The following is a 20,081-nucleotide window of genomic DNA, read 5'->3' on the forward strand; positions in this document are numbered from 1 at the left end:
GACTGACAGGCGTCTCAGCCAATCAGGTTGGCCGATTCTGGCTACCGGTAACCTGAGTGGCTGAGACGCCTGTCAGTCATCGAGGGCGGTAGAAGACATCGAGGGACGTGGATGGCTGACTTCAGTAAAGGTAAGTGCCGGGCGGGGGGAAAGGGGCACTTTACCGGGCACAGCGGCGACATCAAGGGGCACAGTGGCGACAATTGATGGCACAGTGGCTGCGTTTGATGGGCCCAGTGAGGCTGCAATTATTTTTTTCGTTTGCGTCCCCCCAAAAATTTTGAGCACCAGCCGCCACTGGCCGCCGGCAACTGGTAAAGAGTATATAAACCTCAACAAGGAACCTTCCCTGTATTCACTACATTGTGGTCTGTTAAATAGAACATTAAAAGGGCTATCCCCGTTAATCCAGCAAGCTCCCATCTCTAAAATCCTAATGTATGTTTTCAACCCTGCCCAGTTATTGAATTTAGATCACACTTTAAGCCTAGTACATACAATGCGATTATCAGACAAATGATTGTCCATTTTTTTTATTTTTTTTGCATGCTAGTCTCCATATCAAAAACAAATCATTTACTAAAGTACAAAAATCTTCGTATGAAAGAATAAAAATTCAGAAGTGATATGTAATGTATTTGTATTTTTGAATGAAAACTGCACTGATTAAACTAAAATTGTACGATCTGGTATTGTACGAGAACAATTTTTCGCATTTGTCCCTACAGAATATTTCAAAGGAAACCTGTGTAATAATGATCAGAATATCGTACGATCGATTCGAAAGCGGTATTTTTTGAATGCTGGGTTGTAATTTTCAGTAAATTTCCATGGGGTGGCGTTCATTGTATGTTTTTCATTTTCTTGTAGAGATTGACTTTTTTATGATTTATTCTAAATTACTTTCTATCACTATTTCCTTACTCTCACCCCGTACAAGGGAAGCACGATTGGATGGAAATGTATATTATATATCAGAATTTTTCATCTGTTCGTAATGCTGTACCTTGCTGGTCCAAACCAAGGCTTGACATTACTCACAAGGTATGTGACATATGTCTGAGCCACGCTATGTTCTTCAGTCTCTTGTTAATTGGTACATTACAGATATCAGAATGTGATTTCTACCCTTGTAAATGGAACCTTATGCCGCGTACACATGAATGGAAATTCCGACAACAAATGTTCGACGTGAGCTTTTTGTCAGAAATTTTGAACGTGTGTAGGCTCCAGACATTTGCTGTCGGAATTTCCAACAACAAAAGTTCTTATCGGAAATTCCGATTGGCTGTAGCCAATTCCGACGCACAAAAATCCTACGCATGCTCGGAATCAATTTGACGCATGCTCAGAATCATTGAACTTAATTTTTCTCGGCTTGTCGGGGTATTGTACGTGACCGTGTTCTTGACGTTCTGAATTTCCAACAGCATTTGTGTGGCCGTGTGCATTCAAGACAAGTTTGAGCCAACATTCGGTCGGAAAATAAAATCCACGGTTTTGTTGTCAGAATTTCCGATCATGTGTACGTGGCATTAGGGTTCCATGCAATCCTTGGGAATTTTATAACAATGTGATCAGCTGAATCTCTTTTACAAAGCATCTTTGCACTAAACCTGACCACCTCCTACAATGCTAAATACTACCCAGTGGTATAATACTTTTAAGTCACTGATTAAGTAGATCAGGTAGAATAGAAGGTCTTCCCTGTATGAATGAATGAATGAATGAATGAAAACTTATATAGCGCAACACATGCAAACTTAATCGCCTCTGGGCGCTGCTTGTTCCTGTCTCCTTTGGTATCAAAAGAGATGAGTCTTGATCTTTCTCCTGAACGCCAAGTGGTTCTCCTCCAACCGAATGCTGGTTGGTAAAGCGTTCCATAGTCTAGGCCCTTGGACCGTGAATCTCCTTTCTCCTTTGGACTTGTAGTTGGCTTTCGGTATCTGGAGGAGATTTTGATTGGTGGATCGCAGAACGCGATTGGGATTATGAGCTTTTATTTTTTCGCATAGATAATGGGGAGCATTCCCATAGATACATCTATGCGTTAGACAGAGTGCTTTAAAAGTGATTCTGTCTTTTACTGGTAACCAGTGAAGGTGAGATTGATTCCCAGGGTTTTTTCCCAGTCACAAGTCTAGCGGCCGTATTTTGAACGACTTGTAGACGAGCGATTTGGTACTTGGGGAGTCCGAGGTAAAGGGCATTTGCATAGTCCAATCTTGAGTTTACAATCGCTCCCACCACGATCGCTATGTCTTCCTTGGGAATAAAAGGAGTAAGTTTGCGTAGTAGGCGCAGCAGATGGTGAGATCCACTGACTACTGACAGAGGGTAGTGGCCTAAAATAGTGTTTCTCAATTCCAGGCACCCTAACAAGTCATGTTTTCGGGCTTTCCATTATTTTGCACAGGTGATTTGATCCGTTTCACTGCCTTGGTAATTACCACAGCCGTTTCATCTGAGGGAAATCCTGAAAACTTAACCTGTTGGGGCAACTTGAGTTGAGAAACACTGGCTTAGAGTGTCTAAGCAAAACAGCCAGGCAACTAGCATTTTTTTTTAGAAGAGATCAGCTGCCTTGTTTCTCTTAAAGAAAGTTTTCTAGCAGACGGGGAAACTTTTTTTTTTTGTCAGAGACCTACAAAGTATCTTCTACCCAAATAAACTGTACCTGCTAGTAAATATTTTTTTATTTTGTTTATTTCTTCTTTAGGCCTGAACTCCAGGAAGCAAACATGGTGAACGGGAATGTACAGTGGCTTTCTTTATTACCGGTATAGTCAGGTCTGAAATAGTACCTTAAATTTTTTTTTTTTTTTAGTTATGTAAATGAAACCTACTAATATTTAATATGGCTAGCAGATGAAGTTTTAGACCCCATTTTCACTTGTTCTCTATTGTCCACTTTGCACCTGCTATATATAACATGATGTGTACAGAGCTCAATAGCTAAAAGGTGAAATTTATACACCCAAGAGAAGGACATATCCCTTATTGGACTGCAATCTTTTAAGGTTTTAGTAAGGCAAACCATAGCTTCTGCTGTGCCATTGATTTGTCAGGTATGGTATGTTTATTTGTAAAATACAATTGTATACATAAAAACGTTAAAAATGTATCAACATAAAAATTGTAATTGATTTTTCACAAGCCATTATAGTTTTACCATGAATCCAGTTATGTACTTGTAAAGAACACAGATTTTAAGCCTTCAGTTTTTTTATGTCTTGTATTTCTTATAATACTGAACTCTCCCTGTCCTAATGCCTATTTTTCTGCCCCATTCATCTCTGTGCATTCCAACTCCTCCTGTTATAACTTCCATAGTGAAGAATAAGAAAGGGAAGGTGTGCAGACCCAGGGACTCAGATCTCAGTTAAGAATGAACTAAGCCTTTAATATTCAATGTCAGCACTCCTACTCATTTCTCTCTCGTGTCCTCTATTTACTGGATTGTATTGAATAATTTACTAGTGTGAAGAATGATTGTCCATTGAAGGAATCCTGTATATGAAATCTACACTGTAATAAAGCAAGCATTCCCACTACTTATTTTCATGGAACTCGTTCAGCGTTTCCATTGGGCCTGAGAAGAAAAGTATAGTATATTTTGTGGTGTGTGCATATTGTGAGTTATAATTGCACCATTTACAGTAAAGAAATATTTGAGGGGACTATGTTTTTTGGTTGAACTGGATTGACTTTTGTGCCTGGTTGACAGACTAGTCTTTTTTTCAACCAGATTAACCATGTAGGGGCAGATCCACAGAACAATTACGCCGGCGTATCTATTTGTACGCCGCGTAATTTCAAATTTTTGCGCTTCGTATCTTTGTTTTGTATCTACAAAACAAGATGCGACGGCATCTCGGCTGGATCCGACAGGCGTACGTCTTAGTACGCCGTTGGATCCAAGATGCAATTTTTCGGCGGCCGCTAGGTGGCGTTTCCGTTGTATTCCGCGTCGAGTATGCAAATTTTTACGTCGTTTGCATTCGGCTTTTTCCAGTGTATAGTTAAAGCTACTGTTATGAGGCGTACTCAATGTTAAGTATGGCCGTCGTTCGCGCGTAGAAATTTTAAATGTTTACGTCGTTTGTGTAAGTCGTTCGCGAATAGGGATTTGCGTAGAATGACGTCACCGTCGGAAGCATTGGCTTGTTCTGGGTCAATTTTGAGCATGCGCACTGGGATACCCCCACGGACGGCGCATGCACAGTTAAAAAAAAAAACGTTGTTTACGTCGGGTCACGACGTATTTACATAAAACAAAAAGATACTTGGTGGGCACACCCTAAAAATGCTATACATCTAAGATGGTGCTGCTATAAGACCAAATACAGTACAAAACAGATTATAGCGCACACATGCAAAAATATTTTTTCTGTTTTTTTATATAACATGCCCCCCATCACAGAGATTTGAATGGTGCGCCATTACGCCACCAAAGATACACTACGCCGCCGTAACTTACGGAGCAAATTCTTTGAGGATTCGAAAAAAAAAAAAAGTTACGGTGGCGTAGTGTATCTTAGATACGCTGCGCCCGTCGTATTATTGCGTGCAGGTACGTGGATCTGCCCTGTAATGTCTATATTTTATAACAGGCTTATAGTTTTTTTTTTTTTTTATTATTAAAGCTGAATTCTGGGTAGATGGAAATGAATGCAGCTCTTTGCCATTGAGCGTTCATACAATCCCCCCCCCCACGATGTGCATTACCATGTGAAAACACAAGGCAAAGTGCATCAACGCGTTTCGATAAGTTTACATTAAAGTGATTGTAAAGTCTTGTTTTTTTTTTCTCTCTATAAAAAACAAATATGTTATACTTGCCTGAAAAAATAGATAGAGATGGGGCCAAGTGATGACCCCTGAAAAGCCCTTGTGGAGAATCAACATTCTCTGTGCACTTGGTTTTGCACAGAGCAGCCCAGATCCTCCTCTTATCGGGTCCGTCTTCGGTTCTCCTGTCAAGTGCCCCCACAGCAAGCAGCTTGCTATAGGGGACATCTGAGCCAAATCACAGTTCCCTGTGTCCATTCAGACTCTGAGCCCCAATTCAGCCCCTCTCTCTCCTGATTGGCTAACTGACTTTGATTGACAGCAGCAGGAGCCAATGACGCCGCTGCTCTGTCTCAGCCAATCAGGAGGAGAGTCCCGAATGGCCGAGAAACTTGTGGACATCGCTGGAGAAAGATAGAGTTCTGGTAAGTATTAGGGAGTGCTGGGGCGGCTGCTTCACACAAAAGGTTCATCATCTTAAAGCATAGAATGCCTTAAGAGTAAAAAAAAAAAAAAAAAACTTCTGGCTTTCCAACCACTTTAATTTAAACGGATAACACAACAGGCAAAAAACACTTAAAACTGCAATAGTATGAATCTAGCCTTAATGTGTTTCTATTTTTAATTGCAAGCAGGGTAAGTACCCCAACCTGACTTGGTACTGGTCTCGGGTTGGAAGCAGGAGAAGCAGCACAAGAAGCAAACCAGCTGTTCTGCAGTGCTCATATGCTTACAGGCAGAGTCACTTGATAGGGGGGTACATTCGGCCCCCCTGTACTGGACTAGGGCCCCATCGACCCAGCAGGAGGCCCATGGGCAGAAAAGGGGACACTAAATACCTTTTGGGTGCATGCTCAGTAATCCCAGTGATTACATAAAAGTTCCCCAGGACCCATCAGTTCAGTAGCAGGGGGGCCAGGGACAGAGAAGGGACTCTTTATTCATTCTAAGAAGCAGACAGGCAATAATCCTCTATGCATTGGTTTCCAACAATTAAAGGGGTTGTAAAGGTAATTTTTTTTCCCTAAATAGCTTCCTTTACCGTAGTGCAGTCCTCCTTCACTTACCTCATCCTTCCATTTTGCTTTTAAATATCCTTCCTTATTTCTTCTGAGAAATCCTCAGTTCCTGTTCTTCTGTCTGTAACTCCACACAGTAATGCAAGGCTTTCTCCCTGGTGTGGAGTGTCATGCTCGCCCCCCTCCCTTGGACTACTGGAGAGTCAGGATGCCCACTAACACACAGCTCCTTTCTGCAATGTAGAGAGCGTCCTGACTCTCCTGTAATCTAAGGGAGGGGGCGAGCACAACACTCCACACCAGGAAGAAAGCCTCGCATTACTGTGTGGAGTTACAGACAGAAGAACAGGAAGTGAGGATTTCTCAGAAAAAATAAGGACATTTAAAAGGAAATTTGAAGGATGAGGTAAGTGAGAGAGAGACTTGTAAAGCGCAACACATGCGAACTGAATCGCCTCTGGGCGCTGTATCCATTTCATGGGTAAGGAACCCGTTGACCTCAGAAGAGATGGGTTTTAATCTTTCTCCTGAAGGCCAAGTGGTCAAACTCCAGTCGGATGGTGGTTGGTAGTGCATTCCACAGGCGAGGTCCCTGGACTGCAAGTGAAGGAGGACTGCACTAAGGTAAAGGAAGCAATTTAGGATTTTTTGCAACCCCTTTAAATTATGTTCTATATCAATCCATTGTTGGGAGTCGCGGCATGGATGATTACTCCATCTGATCCCAAAAATAAATACATATTCCCCCCTCTATCCCTGGCCCCTGCTGTTGAACTGATAAGGCCCCAGGGAACTTATATTTAATTGCTGGGAGTCGTGGTGAGTGGGATTGCTGTGTGTGCACAAGGTATTTTCTGCATATGGGGGGGTGGGGTGCACTATTTCTATTTGTGGCCCTGCTAACAGGAAACCCGCTGATAGGAGAGAGCAGAGGGACAGAGATGAATTCATCAGTCTCCTGCTTCCCCTTTCACTGTCCAGTCACAGTGCACATTAATACAACACACCAGAGGAGTCAGGTATGAGGTGACCTTAAAATAATCTGCCTCAAAGCAATACGGCACCTGTGTAATAAGGCTGTGATGGAAGTTGCTAATTCTTCTAAGGGCATGCCTGCTTCTGTCCCTGCCCAAGTACACAGGAATTCTGTCTTGGACGCGCACACATGCTTAAATATCAATCAGCTTCACTCCAGTGACTTAAATGTTTCCTTTTTATTCTTTTTTTTTTTATTCTTTTTTTAAATGCATTTTCATAGTTTTAGTCAGTTATGTATATAACAAAATCTACAAAGGAGGTTATAAAACGGAATGGCAAAGAATACACATACAGCAATGGCGCCATAATAGTCACATGACAACGAAAGACACAAAGTAATATTTTTTTATCAGTTGGCACAGGTACAGCATCGCTGAACTACCTATACAGGGAGTGCAGAATTATTAGGCAAATGAGTATTTTGACCACATCATCCTCTTTATGCATGTTGTCTTACTCCAAGCTGTATAGGCTCGAAAGCCTACTACCAATTAAGCATATTAGGTGATGTGCATCTCTGTAATGAGAAGGGGTGTGGTCTAATGACATCAACACCCTATATCAGGTGTGCATAATTATTAGTCAACTTCCTTTCCTTTGGCAAAATGGGTCAAAAGAAGGACTTGACAGGCTCAGAAAAGTCAAAAATAGTGAGATATCTTGCAGAGGGATGCAGCACTCTTAAAATTGCAAAGCTTCTGAAGCGTGATCATCGAACAATCAAGCGTTTCATTCAAAATAGTCAACAGGGTCGCAAGAAGCGTGTGGAAAAACCAAGGCGCAAAATAACTGCCCATGAACTGAGAAAAGTCAAGCGTGCAGCTGCCAAGATGCCACTTGCCACCAGTTTGGCCATATTTCAGAGCTGCAACATCACTGGAGTGCCCAAAAGCACAAGGTGTGCAATACTCAGAGACATGGCCAAGGTAAGAAAGGCTGAAAGACGACCACCACTGAACAAGACACACAAGCTGAAACGTCAAGACTGTGCCAAGAAATATCTCAAGACTGATTTTTCTAAGGTTTTATGGACTGATGAAATGAGAGCGAGTCTTGATGGGCCAGATGGATGGGCCCGTGGCTGGATTGGTAAAGGGCAGAGAGCTCCAGTCCGACTCAGACGCCAGCAAGGTGGAGGTGGAGTACTGGTTTGGGCTGGTATCATCAAAGATGAGCTTGTGGGGCCTTTTCGGGTTGAGGATGAAGTCAAGCTCAACTCCCAGTCCTACTGCCAGTTTCTGGAAGACACCTTCTTCAAGCAGTGGTACAGGAAGAAGTCACCATCCTTCAAGAAAAACATGATTTTCATGCAGGACAATGCTCCAGCACACGCGTCCAAGTACTCCACAGCGTGGCTGGCAAGAAAGGGTATAAAAGAAGAAAAACTAATGACATGGCCTCCTTGTTCACCTGATCTGAACCCCATTGAGAACCTGTGGTCCATCATCAAACGTGAGATTTACAAGGAGGGAAAGCAGTACACCTCTCTGAACAGTGTCTGGGAGGCTGCGGTTGCTGCTGCACGCAATGTTGATGGTGAACAGATCAAAACACTGACAGAATCCATGGATGGCAGGCTTTTGAGTGTCCTTGCAAAGAAAGGTGGCTATATTGGTCACTGATTTGTTTTTGTTTTGTTTTTGAATGTCAGAAATGTGTATTTGTGAATGTTGAGATGTTATATTGGTTTCACTGGTAAAAATAAATAATTGAAATGGGTATATATTTTTTTTTTGTTAAGTTGCCTAATAATTATGCACAATAATAGTCACCTGCACACACAGATATCCCCCTAAAATAGCTAAAACTAAAAACAAACTAAAAACTACTTCCAAAAATATTCAGCTTTGATATTAATGAGTTTTTTGGGTTCATTGAGAACATGGTTGTTGTTCAATAATAAAATTAATCCTCAAAAATACAACTTGCCTAATAATTCTGCACTCCCTGTATATACCTTCAGCAGGAGCCACTGACTGGAAATGCATAGGAGTGTAAGTAGATATTAGGATCTATTACAGTAAAACCATGATTAAAAAAATTAAAAGAGCCTAAAATAAAAAAAAAGTCATATATACAAACTTCTGTACACGATCATGAAACAGGAAGTGACAGATTTTTGCAATGCCACCATAATTTTTTCAATTTGGATTTGCCGTCTTTGTAAATTGCTCCTTTAGTATTATACTACATAAATTAGTATCCACAACTTCAGTAGCTGACAGTCTTTTTTCTTTTTTTTATAATAGTAAATTTTGTTAACTCTAAGTGACTCTTCTTGTATCTAGGACGATTGCACAAATGAGAAAGGAAAACACTGCGTCCCAAATGAGGTGAATTCACCGCGGTACATCTGAAACAAGGTGGGTGCTTTATTGCGTCATTCCAGAATCCGTGGAAGGATGCCTTTTCGTCTTCGGAGGGGGTGGCGGTGGTGTTTTGCTGGGCAGCGGAGGTGGTAAGTTCTGAAATATATAGATGTATATGATTAGATTTTTGAAATAAAGTCTTAAAGATGTGATCAAAAAAAAATATATATATATATTTTTAGTGAGCACATAGTATGTTATTAGTAAAAAATAAGTTTATGGCGCAAAGACCGCCAATAACCTCAAAAGTGGTAAAAGCTAAACACAGTTTATAAGTCTATACGATGACAGCCTGCTTGGCCCCAGAGCAGCTTCTCAGCAGATTATCTGTAATAGAGTGAAATGGACACCAGAGGGCACTTCTGTGTAGCAAGTTAGTAATTATTATAAAAATAAAAAAAAAACACACATGTAAAAAAAATCCACTCACATTTAGTAGGATCAAAGGAGGCATATCTTAAAGACAAAGGGTAGTCATCTCAGGGACCCAACCCAAACTCTAAGGGAGTTTATAGCGAAGCCATCTTCAGCATATACAGATACAACACCGGAACCATTTGGACTGAATGGGAATATTATGGAATGATGTTAGATGCCAGGGGCGCATCTATACTTTTCAAGGCAGCAACACCCCTTTTTCATGTTTGAGAAAGAGGCAGTATCGCCTTGAAATGCGTAGCCACACCCCTGGCACCTGATGTCATCCTGGAATATTCCTATACTGTCTAACTGGCTTGGGTGGTGTTGTAGCTCTATATGCTGCAGGGGGCTTCTCTACACTTCCCTGGATTGCTGCAATTCAACCCGGGTCCCTGAGAGGACTTCCCTTGGTTTTAAGATATGGCTTCTTTCAACCTGCTAAAATGTGAGTGCATTTTTTTACAACACTAACTTATCCATTTTACATAGTATATTTCTGTGTGATATTTAACCTCGGATGGAGAAAAGCAGACCCATGTAATCCCCCTATGGATGACCAGATGTAAAGAAACATGGGGGTCTGTTGAGGTCTGCATAAGTGCACAAACTTATTGCGCTTGCTCTGATGACCCTGAACAGGCCCGGATGTAAACAAGACACTTATCGGCTTGCATGCGGCTGTGCATAGGCCTAGATTGCAATCTGTATTTGTTCCATCTAATCACGGGTCAAAAACAGACTGAGGGACTGTCTGTATGAATAGGTCTTTATGGTTCTAGTACCACCTCTGGAGACATAGCGGATGTGTGGGGTGAAGAATGTATGCCATCTAGTGTTATTAAAATATGAGCCAGAATGATGACTGGCAGAACTGTACAACTTGAATTCAGCTTGTACTAGTAAAGATATAACAAATGATATTATTATTAGGCAGTTCTTTACAGAAAGAAAATACTCCCTGGTATTAAGTCTTGAGAGAAATCAATAAGACCTTTACTGGTACAGTGGTTCACATTCAGACCACAAATGAATAAAACATGAAGAAAGAGACGATAAGCCAATAGTGTCTTTCATCCACATGTTTCAATCACATGTGTTAATGTGAGAGAAGCATTGTGGAGGATCCCCTATAGACATGTCTTAATGGGAACTGGTCTGTCCTGACCATCCTATTCATTGAAATCCTATAACACGCTTTGTAAGTCCCTCATCTACAAACATACAGTTATTAAAGAGACCCTGTCACCACACGGTACACAAACCCAACTGATCAGTAGGCACTGCGCACCTCCTGAAGCGCCTTGTGTGGTATGAATATGACGTTTTGTTTTTCAGTCATTACATCTGCACCACTAAGCCACCTCCAACATTTCCAGGAGTGTTTGGGGTTTTCTCTCTACAGCCCAAGGGCTTTCACCCTGGAAATGAATGGGCCCCGCGGCTCTACCTTAACCCTTTTTCGCCCCGCTATCGGCCAAATACCTCCGCAAAAATGACAGTAAAGCGCCGCTAAAAAATACCACTCACCTGTCCTACAATTCAGTGATGCGGGCAAACGAAGCCTTGCTCTTCCCCCCTCCTCTCTGTGGCGCAGGCATCACTACTATGGGCGCCCGGCTGTGGCATCACAGCTGGGTACGCACTGCACTTGCGCGAGCTGCACTGTGATGGGCCAAGGGAGGGGGGAGAGGTGAACTTCCTTATGGCGCCGCAGACCCCCGGGAGGAAGTGGGCGTTGGATGCCTCTAAAAAGAGAGTATCTGCTCCACCCCCCAAAAAAATTACATGCCAAACGTGACATGTCCGGGGGGTTACCTGCAATTAAAGCGGAAGTTCCAATTTTGTCTGGAACTCTGATTTAAAAGTGGGGTATGCCTGTATTTAGTCTCATTACTTCTGCTGCATTCTGTATAAATAACCTGAAGATCTAACAGAAAACATAGGACATGCTCATCATAGTTGTTACAGAGAACAAATGGGAAAAAAAAAATATGAAACCATAGATCACATTCAGCAAGTTAGAGCGTACTAAAATAAACTGGTATCCTGTCATTGCTGACCTTCTAAAGATTCTAGTTTCCTGGCTCTCTTTATGGACGCTGAAAGCATTGTAGCAACAAGCAGGTGGTAAGTGAAGTCAATACCCCTGATTTCCATACTTGTTCTGCAACAGTGATTTAGATATTAGTAAACATACAGGCCCGGATTCAGAAAGAAGATTCGACGTGTATCTCCTGATACGCCGTCGTATCTCTGAGTCCGGCCGTCGTATCTATGCGCCTGATTCATAGAATCAGGTTCCGCATAGATATGCCTAAGATCCGACAGGTGTAAGTGACTTACACCGTCGGATCTTAGGCTGCAATCTCACGCTGGCCGCTAGGTGGCGCTTCAGTTTATATACGCGAGGAATATGCATATGAGCAGTTACGCCGATTCAGAAACGAATGACCGTCCGGCGCTTTTTTTTACGTCGTTTGCGTTCGGCTTTTTCCGGCGTATAGTTACCCCTGCTATATGCGCCGTATCCTATGTTAAGTATAACCGTCGTTCCCGGGTCGAATTTAGAATTTTTTACGTCGTTTGCGTAAGTCGTTCGCGAATACGGATGGACGTAATTTACGTTCACGTCGAAACCAATGACGTCCTAGCAAAACCATTTAGAGCAATGCACGCTGGAAAATTTTACGGACGGCGCATGCGCAGTTCGTTCGGTGCGGGGACGCGCCTGATTTAAATTTTACACGCCACCTAGCCGCGGAATTTGAATTCCGCCAGGGGATTTACGATACGCCGCCGCAAGTTTACAGGCAAGTGCTTTCAGAATAAAGCACTTGCTTTAAAAACTTGTGGCGGCGTAACGTAAATCAGATCCGCTAACCTATCTGAATCTACCCCACAGTGATCAGTAGAACAGCCAGAAAACTAGTCTGTCAGAAGGAGGGTTGGTAATGGCAGCAAAAATATTTTTCCTTACACGAGAAGACTGGTGAATTGTTGGCACTGTTTAATCCAAGACTACCTACAGACTACAACAATATGGTCCCAAACTATTTACATCCACCATATGAGGAAGGGGTGGGGGCAGGTATGCCATTGCTAAGTAGTTGAAGTTTTACAGAACACCTCCCCACTTCCAGGCATTTCACATTTGCACACAGCTTTAACCATTTCCTAAAAACATCCCTGAAATAGGCGAGTTGGACTGTACAGATGAAGAATATGGTCTGGTCTATGCGAGGTCGGTACAGTACTTCCATCCTCTGCCACAGCGTACACTGAACAGAAGACAGGGCATTGGGTTACATAGTTGAAAAAAGACACAAGTTCATCTACTTCAACCATAAAAAAAAAATATATATATATATTGTACAATCTCATATACCCAATTCTATGATCCCGAACTTCCGCCTGGGTGGGGTACGCACTCCAACAGCAGGCCTTTTCTGCTGTGTTTATAAACAGCAGAAACCTATCTGCGGGTGCCAGACAGTGCAGCCGATGTCCGCTGGCACCTGCCAATCGTTGGGCAGAGACTCAGAATGGAGCTCTGCCTATGTAAACAAAGAGTTCCATTCTGGCGGGAGAAGGGATGGATTCTGGGTTCATGCAAAGCTGGATCTAAAATCAATCTCTTCCCCTAGTAAAAGCAGAATATACAGTAAACGCAAACCTTGGCTGGTCACACAGTTAACCCTTTGATCGACCCTGGATGTTTAATCCCTTCCCATTAGTACAGTGACAGTGCATGTTTTTAGCACCGATTACTGTATTAGTATAACTGGTTCCCACAAAGTGTCAGTTAGTGTCCGATCGTCCGCCACAATACAACAGTCCCTCTATAAGTCACTGATCGCTGCCATTACTAGTATAATAAAAATTCCAATATCCCATAGTTTGGTTTACGTGAACATTATAGCATCTACAATCTACTCTTTTTATTAACTGCTTGCCGTCCAGCCGCCGCAATTAAACAGCGGCAGGTCGGCTCCCCTGCGCGAGACCCTGTAGCTATATGTCGGCTCTCGCACAGGCCACTAGGGGCGCGTGCGCGCGCCCCCCGCTCGCCCCCAACTCCCGTGCCTGACGGGTGCGATCGCTCGTTACAGAGCGAGGACTGGGAGCTGTGTGTGTAAACACAGCTTCCGGTCCTGTCAGGGAGAGAAATGCTGATCTTCTGTTCATACAATGTATGAACAGCGATCTGTCATTTCCTCTAGTCGGTCCACCCTCCCTTCAGTTAGAACACACCCAGGGAACATACTTAACCCCTTCCCCACCCCCTAGTGTTAACCCCTTCACTGCCAGTGGCATTTTTATAGTAATCCAATGCATTTTTATAGCACTGATCGCTATAAAAATGCCAATGGTCCCAAAAATGTGTCAAAAGTGTCCGCCATAATGTCGCAGTACCGGAAAAAAAAAACGCTGATCGCCGCCATTACTAGTAAAAAAAAAATATATATATTAATAAAAATGCCATAAAAATACCCCCTATTTTGTAAACGCTATAACTTTTGCGCAAACCAATCAAAAAACGCTTATTGCGATTTTTTTTAACGAAAAATATGTAGAAGAATACGTATCGGCCTAAGCTGAGGAAAAAAAAATATTTTTTTAGATATTTTTGGGGGATATTTATTATAGTAAAAAAGATTCATTTTTTCAAAATGGACGCTCTATTTTTGTTTTTTTAGCGCAAAAACTAAAAACCGCAGAGGTGATCAAATACCACCAAAAGAAAGCTCTGTTTGTGGGGAAAAAAAGGACGCCAATTTTGTTTGGGAGCCACGTCGCACGACAGTGCAATTGTCAGTTAAAGCGACGCAGTGCCGAATCTCAAAAAGTGCTCTGGTTTTTGACCAGCAATATGGTCCGGGGGTTAAGTGGTTAAAATGTATCAGAATAAAATATTGGCCTACATTTTTTAAGAAATTTGATTTTTTATATTTTTTTTGGAAAAGTTTTATAGCAGAAAGTAATAAAAAAAAGATATATATATAATTTTTTTTTAAGTCATGTTTTTTGTTTATAGCGCAAAAAACCTCCAAAAAAACGCAGTGGTGATCAAATACCACCAAAAGAAAGTTCTATTTGTGGGGGGGGGGGGGAGATGACAAACTTTATTTAGGTACAGCATTGCATGACCGCGCAATTTGTCAAAGTAACGCAGTGCCGTATCGCATAAAGTAGTCTGGTCATGAAGGGGGGAAATCTTCCGGAGGTCAAATGGTTAAAAGAAACGCTATATATCAGAAGTAATAAAATAATTTGCTAAATTAATGTGTTGAATGCAGAAATGCAAATCGCTCTGGTTAATGACAGGTCCTCTATAAAAACAAGGTAGCCCTTTGTATATAGTCATATAGGTGGATTCAGAAAGACTTAGGCTGGCGTATCAGTAGATACGCCAGCCTAAGTCTGAATGTGCGCCGGCGCTAATTTAAGCGTATTCTGGTAACCAGATACGCCTGAATTAGGCTCAGATACGAGCGGCGTAAGTGTCTTACACCGTCGCATCCTAAAGTGTAATTTTTAGGCTGACCGCTAAGTGGCGCTTCCATTGCGGTCGGCGTAGAATATGTAAATCACTAGATACGCCTATTCACGAACGTACGCCCGGCCGACGGAGTACAGATACGCTGTTTACGTAACGCATTATCAAGCCTAAAGTTATTCCATCAAATAGCTGGAATAGTAATGTTAAGTATGGCCGTCGTTCCCGCGTCGAAATTTGAAAATGTTATGTCGTTTGCGCATGTCGTCCGTGAATATGGATTTACGTCCACGTCAAAACCAATATGACCGTGTGGCGTACTTTGCCGCAATACACACTGGGATATGTACACAGACGGCGGCATGCAAAAAAAAAACGTCAATCACGTCAGGTCAACCCAAATTAACATAAAACACGCCCCCTCAGCCTATTTTGAATTTGGCGCGCTTACGCCCGCCGCATTTACGATACGCCGCCGTAACTTAGCAGGCAAGTACTTTGTGAATCAGCGTAGTGTAAATGTCATACGCTACGGCGCCGCAACTATGCGCTCGCCATCGTGAATCTAGCTAATAGTCCTTCTGGTTTTGAGGGGGACATAGTGATGATCCTTGAAGATAGGATGCGGCAGATTGGTCAATAAGTAAAGACATGTCATTTTACATTCACTGACTTTGGAGGGAAAGTTGTGACAAAGCCTTTGCATTATATAGTACCAAGTGAGGTAACAACTCTCATAGTGTAAGAGCATAAAAATAAACAATTAGCATGGATGAAAGTGACTAAAACAATGCTCAATGTAAAACAAAAAATGAATAAAGTCAATATTTAAAGATGAGTGGACATCAGATGGAATGATTGATGCAGGGAAACAGGTGAGCTGCAATCCAGTGATTAAGATGCAACAGGTGTATAAGTTGTCTGTAGAACCCCGTGAAGATCACAATCACATCAAAGTATGAAATAGGTAAAACACTCTTACCAGATGGTGTTGGACTCTACTACCTTACAGCAAAGAGTCAGCCAAACATTGTGGTCTTTGAGAGCCGGGACCACTAGAAACCGGACTTGGATCACATGCAGAGCTGGAACTCCAATGGAATGGACAACAGGAACCCGCAGTGCTTGAATGGTGTATTTGCGTCAATGCCACAGGCTCTGAGTAGGATCTTTGGACTATCAATCAGGAGATGCAGGCAGAGGACGTGGCTAGAGCTCACAATGAAGCCATGCGGTGGATGATATGAAAATGGGAAGAAAAAGGAACTCCAATGGTGCAGGTCAATTAAAACCAATAGGTTTATTTGTAAAAGTCATAAAAATGACAAAGATAAAAGTGATCACGTACAGGGGTAGCAATGTGGGGTGCTCAATGGGTATTGAGCACCCCACATTGCTACCCCTGTACGTGATCACTTTTATCTTTGTCATTTTTATGACTTTTACAAATAAACCTATTGGTTTTAATTGACCTGCACCATTGGAGTTCCTTTTTCTTCCCATTTTCATATCATCCACCGCATGGCTTCATTGTGAGCTCTAGCCACGTCCTCTGCCTGCATCTCCTGATTGATAGTCCAAAGATCCTACTCAGAGCCTGTGGCATTGACGCAAATACACCATTCAAGCACTGCGGGTTCCTGTTGTCCATTCCATTGGAGTTCCAGCTCTGCATGTGATCCAAGTCCGGTTTCTAGTGGTCCCGGCTCTCAAAGACCACAATGTTTGGCTGACTCTTTGCTGTAAGGTAGTAGAGTCCAACACCATCTGGTAAGAGTGTTTTACCTATTTCATACTTTGATGTGATTGTGATCTTCACGGGGTTCTACAGACAACTTATACACCTGTTGCATCTTAATCACTGGATTGCAGCTCACCTGTTTCCCTGCATCAATCATTCCATCTGATGTCCACTCATCTTTAAATATTGACTTTATTCATTTTTTGTTTTACATTGAGCATTGTTTTAGTCACTTTCATCCATGCTAATTGTTTATTTTTATGCTCTTACACTATGAGAGTTGTTACCTCACTTGGTACTATATCATTTTGAGTTTGTTAGCGCTACATTTTTTGTTTATTATCTTGCTGGCTTTGTTTGTTTGTATGTAGCAGCTTGGTACTTATTTTTATATCAGCGCAGTTTTTTCTTTAATTTAAAGCCTTTGCATTGTCCTCCCAGTAGATACAGATTTGGGGTCTCGTTTCTTCCAGGAGCCTCTTTCCCTTTTCAGATCTGGTGAGTCTGCCAGTTCACATTAGAGCCTGTTGTGAGCGGATTCACTGACTCGCACACCCCTCGGGGGAGATGGGAACCTTATGTAAAAGGCACATCTGCAGCACAGCAACAATCTGGCCCGTCTGCCGCTTCCATCGAGTAAAATGGACATACAAGCTCAGAGTATGAGGCCTGTGTGCAACACTTGCTGCATGATAGAGAATGATCACACAAGGAGAGATAACAAACATGGAACTCCAGGCCAATTACTGAGCAAAGATATGATAGTAAAATGAGATGATGCAAATTCCTATACAATGAATGAATGGAGCTCACACAGAGAAGCCTGCTATTGTAATGTGAGGTGCTGGCTCTTCTATTATCAATGTCCTGGACTGTAACACACCAATTCAATGTGTAGAGCTGACTAGCGCTGGGTGAGGCTGCTCTCACAATACTACATACCCCAGGGTGGAGGGCTTGGAAAGAGTTCAGATATAAAAAGAAAACCAAAGAGTGTGGCACTCTAAAGCCTCTTTTGGACAGGCGACCAGTGGAAGCCATAAGAATTGGGAGCGAGCTGCAGTTTTACAGTATGGTATGCAGAAATTCATACATTTAAAGTCATACTGCACTATTTTACTTGATATATCTGTTACCAAACGTGTTGGCTATGGTTGCCAGCCTTCCTTTCCCCAATAAAAGATCTAAAGCTGGCCATACATGGGTCAGTTTTTTTTTTTTTTCATTCAACCAGGGGGATTCCCGCATCCACCCATTCGATGTGGGAATCCTCCCCGCTGTGTCAATGTATTCCAACAGTGGGGAGATTCTCCTCTCCCCCGCCCCCAGAACACACATAGCAGTGCTACCGCCCATAGCCTGCAAAGCAGATTGAGCAAGATTGGTAAATTGACTTCTGTTCAACTACAGTAGCCACACGGATTGAAATTCAGCTGGTACAGACGGAATTTCAATCCATGTATGGTGGCCAGCTTAAAGTGGTTGTAAAGGCACAACGTTTTTCACCTTCATGCATTCTATGTATGAGGGTAAAAAACCTTCTGTGTGCAGCAGCCTCCCTAGTACTTACCTGAGCCTCATCTCGCTGCTGTCAATCACAGCCAGTGAGCTAATCAGGAAATGAAGGGCCAAGCTGCTGCCCTATGTGTGAATGGACACCTGGCAGGAGGGAGGAGCCAGGAGCGCCCGTGTGCGACCTGAGAAAAGGAGGATCAGGGCGGCGCTATGCAAAACCACTTTACAGAGCAGGTAAGTATGACATGTTTAAAGTGATTGTAAAGTATCGTTTTTTTTTCCCTGTAAAAAATACAAACATGTTATACCTACCTGCTCTGTTGCTGTGGATCAGCCCACATCCTCCTCTTCTTGGGTGGCTCTTCTGGCCCCTCCCTCCTGTTCAGTGGCCCCCACAGCAAGCTATGTATGGGGGCACTCAAGCTGAGTCACAGCTCCCTGTGTCCATTCAGACACGAAGCCCCGCTTTCTTTCTCCCCCGATTGCTACAGTAGGTGACCGCGATATGGTGTCAATCTCGCTCCCTTTCTCGGCGAGATTGAACACCTACGAGCGCCGAGCCAGCTCGCCGCGATGGGAAAAAGACGTCATGAAAGCGACGGAGAGCAAATTCTAGCCGCGGTGTTTGGTATGAATTTATGAGGGGGAATTCCACGCCAAATTTTAAATAAAAAAACTGCATGGGTTCCCCCCCAGGGGCATACCAGGCCCTTAGGTCTGGGTATGGATTGTAAGGAGAAACCTCTACGCCGAAAAAACGGCGTGGGGCCCCCCCACAATCCATACCAGACCCGTATCCAAGCACACCGCCCGGTCAGGAAAGGAGTGGGGATGAGTGAGCGCTCCCCCCCCCTGAGCCGTACCAGGCCGCATGCCCTTAACATGGGGGGTTTGGGTGCTCTGGGGCAGGGGGGCACCCTGCGGCCCCCCCACCCCAAAGCACCCTGTCCCCATGTTGATAAGGACAGGGCCTCTTCCCGAAAACCCTGTGTTGTGTATTTTATTGACATTTTTCCAGGTAAATGGGTAGGGGTACGATGTGCCCCATATTCATTCACCTAGGGTGGGAGGCCAGGTATCTGGGGGCCCCCTTATTAAAGGGGGCTCCCAGATTCCGATAAGCCCCCCGCCTGCAGACCCCGACAACCAATGGCCAGGGTTGTCGGGAAGAGGCCCTGTCTTTATCAACATTGGGACAGGGTGCTTTGGGGGCCGCAGGGCGCCCCCTGCCCCAGAGCACCCAACCCCCCCATGTTGAGGGTATGCGGCCTGGTACGGCTCAGGAGAGGGGGCTCGCTCGTCCCCACTCCTTTCCTGACCGGGCGGTGTGCTTGGATACGGGTCTGGTATGGATTGTGGGGGGAACCCCAAGCCTCTTTTTTGGAGTAGGGGGTTCTTCTTACAATCCATACCAGACCTAAGGGCCTGGTATGCCCCTGGGGGGGGGAACCCATGCCGTTTTTTTATTTAAAATTTGGCGTGGAGTTCCCCCTCATGATTCATACCAAACGCTTCGGCTAGAATTGGCGGGAATCCAAGTCGGATCCCCGTCCTTCTATAAAGCGCTCGCTGGAATGTGCATTTCCTATTCCAGCGAGTGCGAGATGTCGGTACCATGTCGCCGAGAATCAGTGCGATGCCGTCGTGCTGGAAACACATTGTCGGTGACAGGTACTGTAGATGACTTT

The 20,081-nt window shown here is 43.4% G+C and overlaps 1 protein-coding gene across 2 annotated transcripts in view; it reads right to left on the reverse strand.

Annotated features, from left to right (window-relative positions):
- Positions 1-9,085: 9,085 nt before the first annotated feature.
- DOCK1 (dedicator of cytokinesis 1) overlaps positions 9,086-20,081 on the reverse strand; it is a 529,562-nt gene continuing 518,566 nt past the window's right edge. For both annotated transcript variants that reach the window (XM_040361423.1, XM_040361424.1), the window contains exon 52: positions 9,086-9,316. In XM_040361423.1, the coding sequence (XP_040217357.1) occupies positions 9,224-9,316 (93 nt within the window). In that variant the 3' untranslated portion in view covers positions 9,086-9,223. The remainder of the gene's footprint in view (positions 9,317-20,081) is intronic.

Source organism: Rana temporaria, chromosome 8 (genome assembly GCF_905171775.1).
Source record: "Rana temporaria chromosome 8, aRanTem1.1, whole genome shotgun sequence".
NCBI classification, from domain to species: domain Eukaryota; kingdom Metazoa; phylum Chordata; class Amphibia; order Anura; family Ranidae; genus Rana; species Rana temporaria.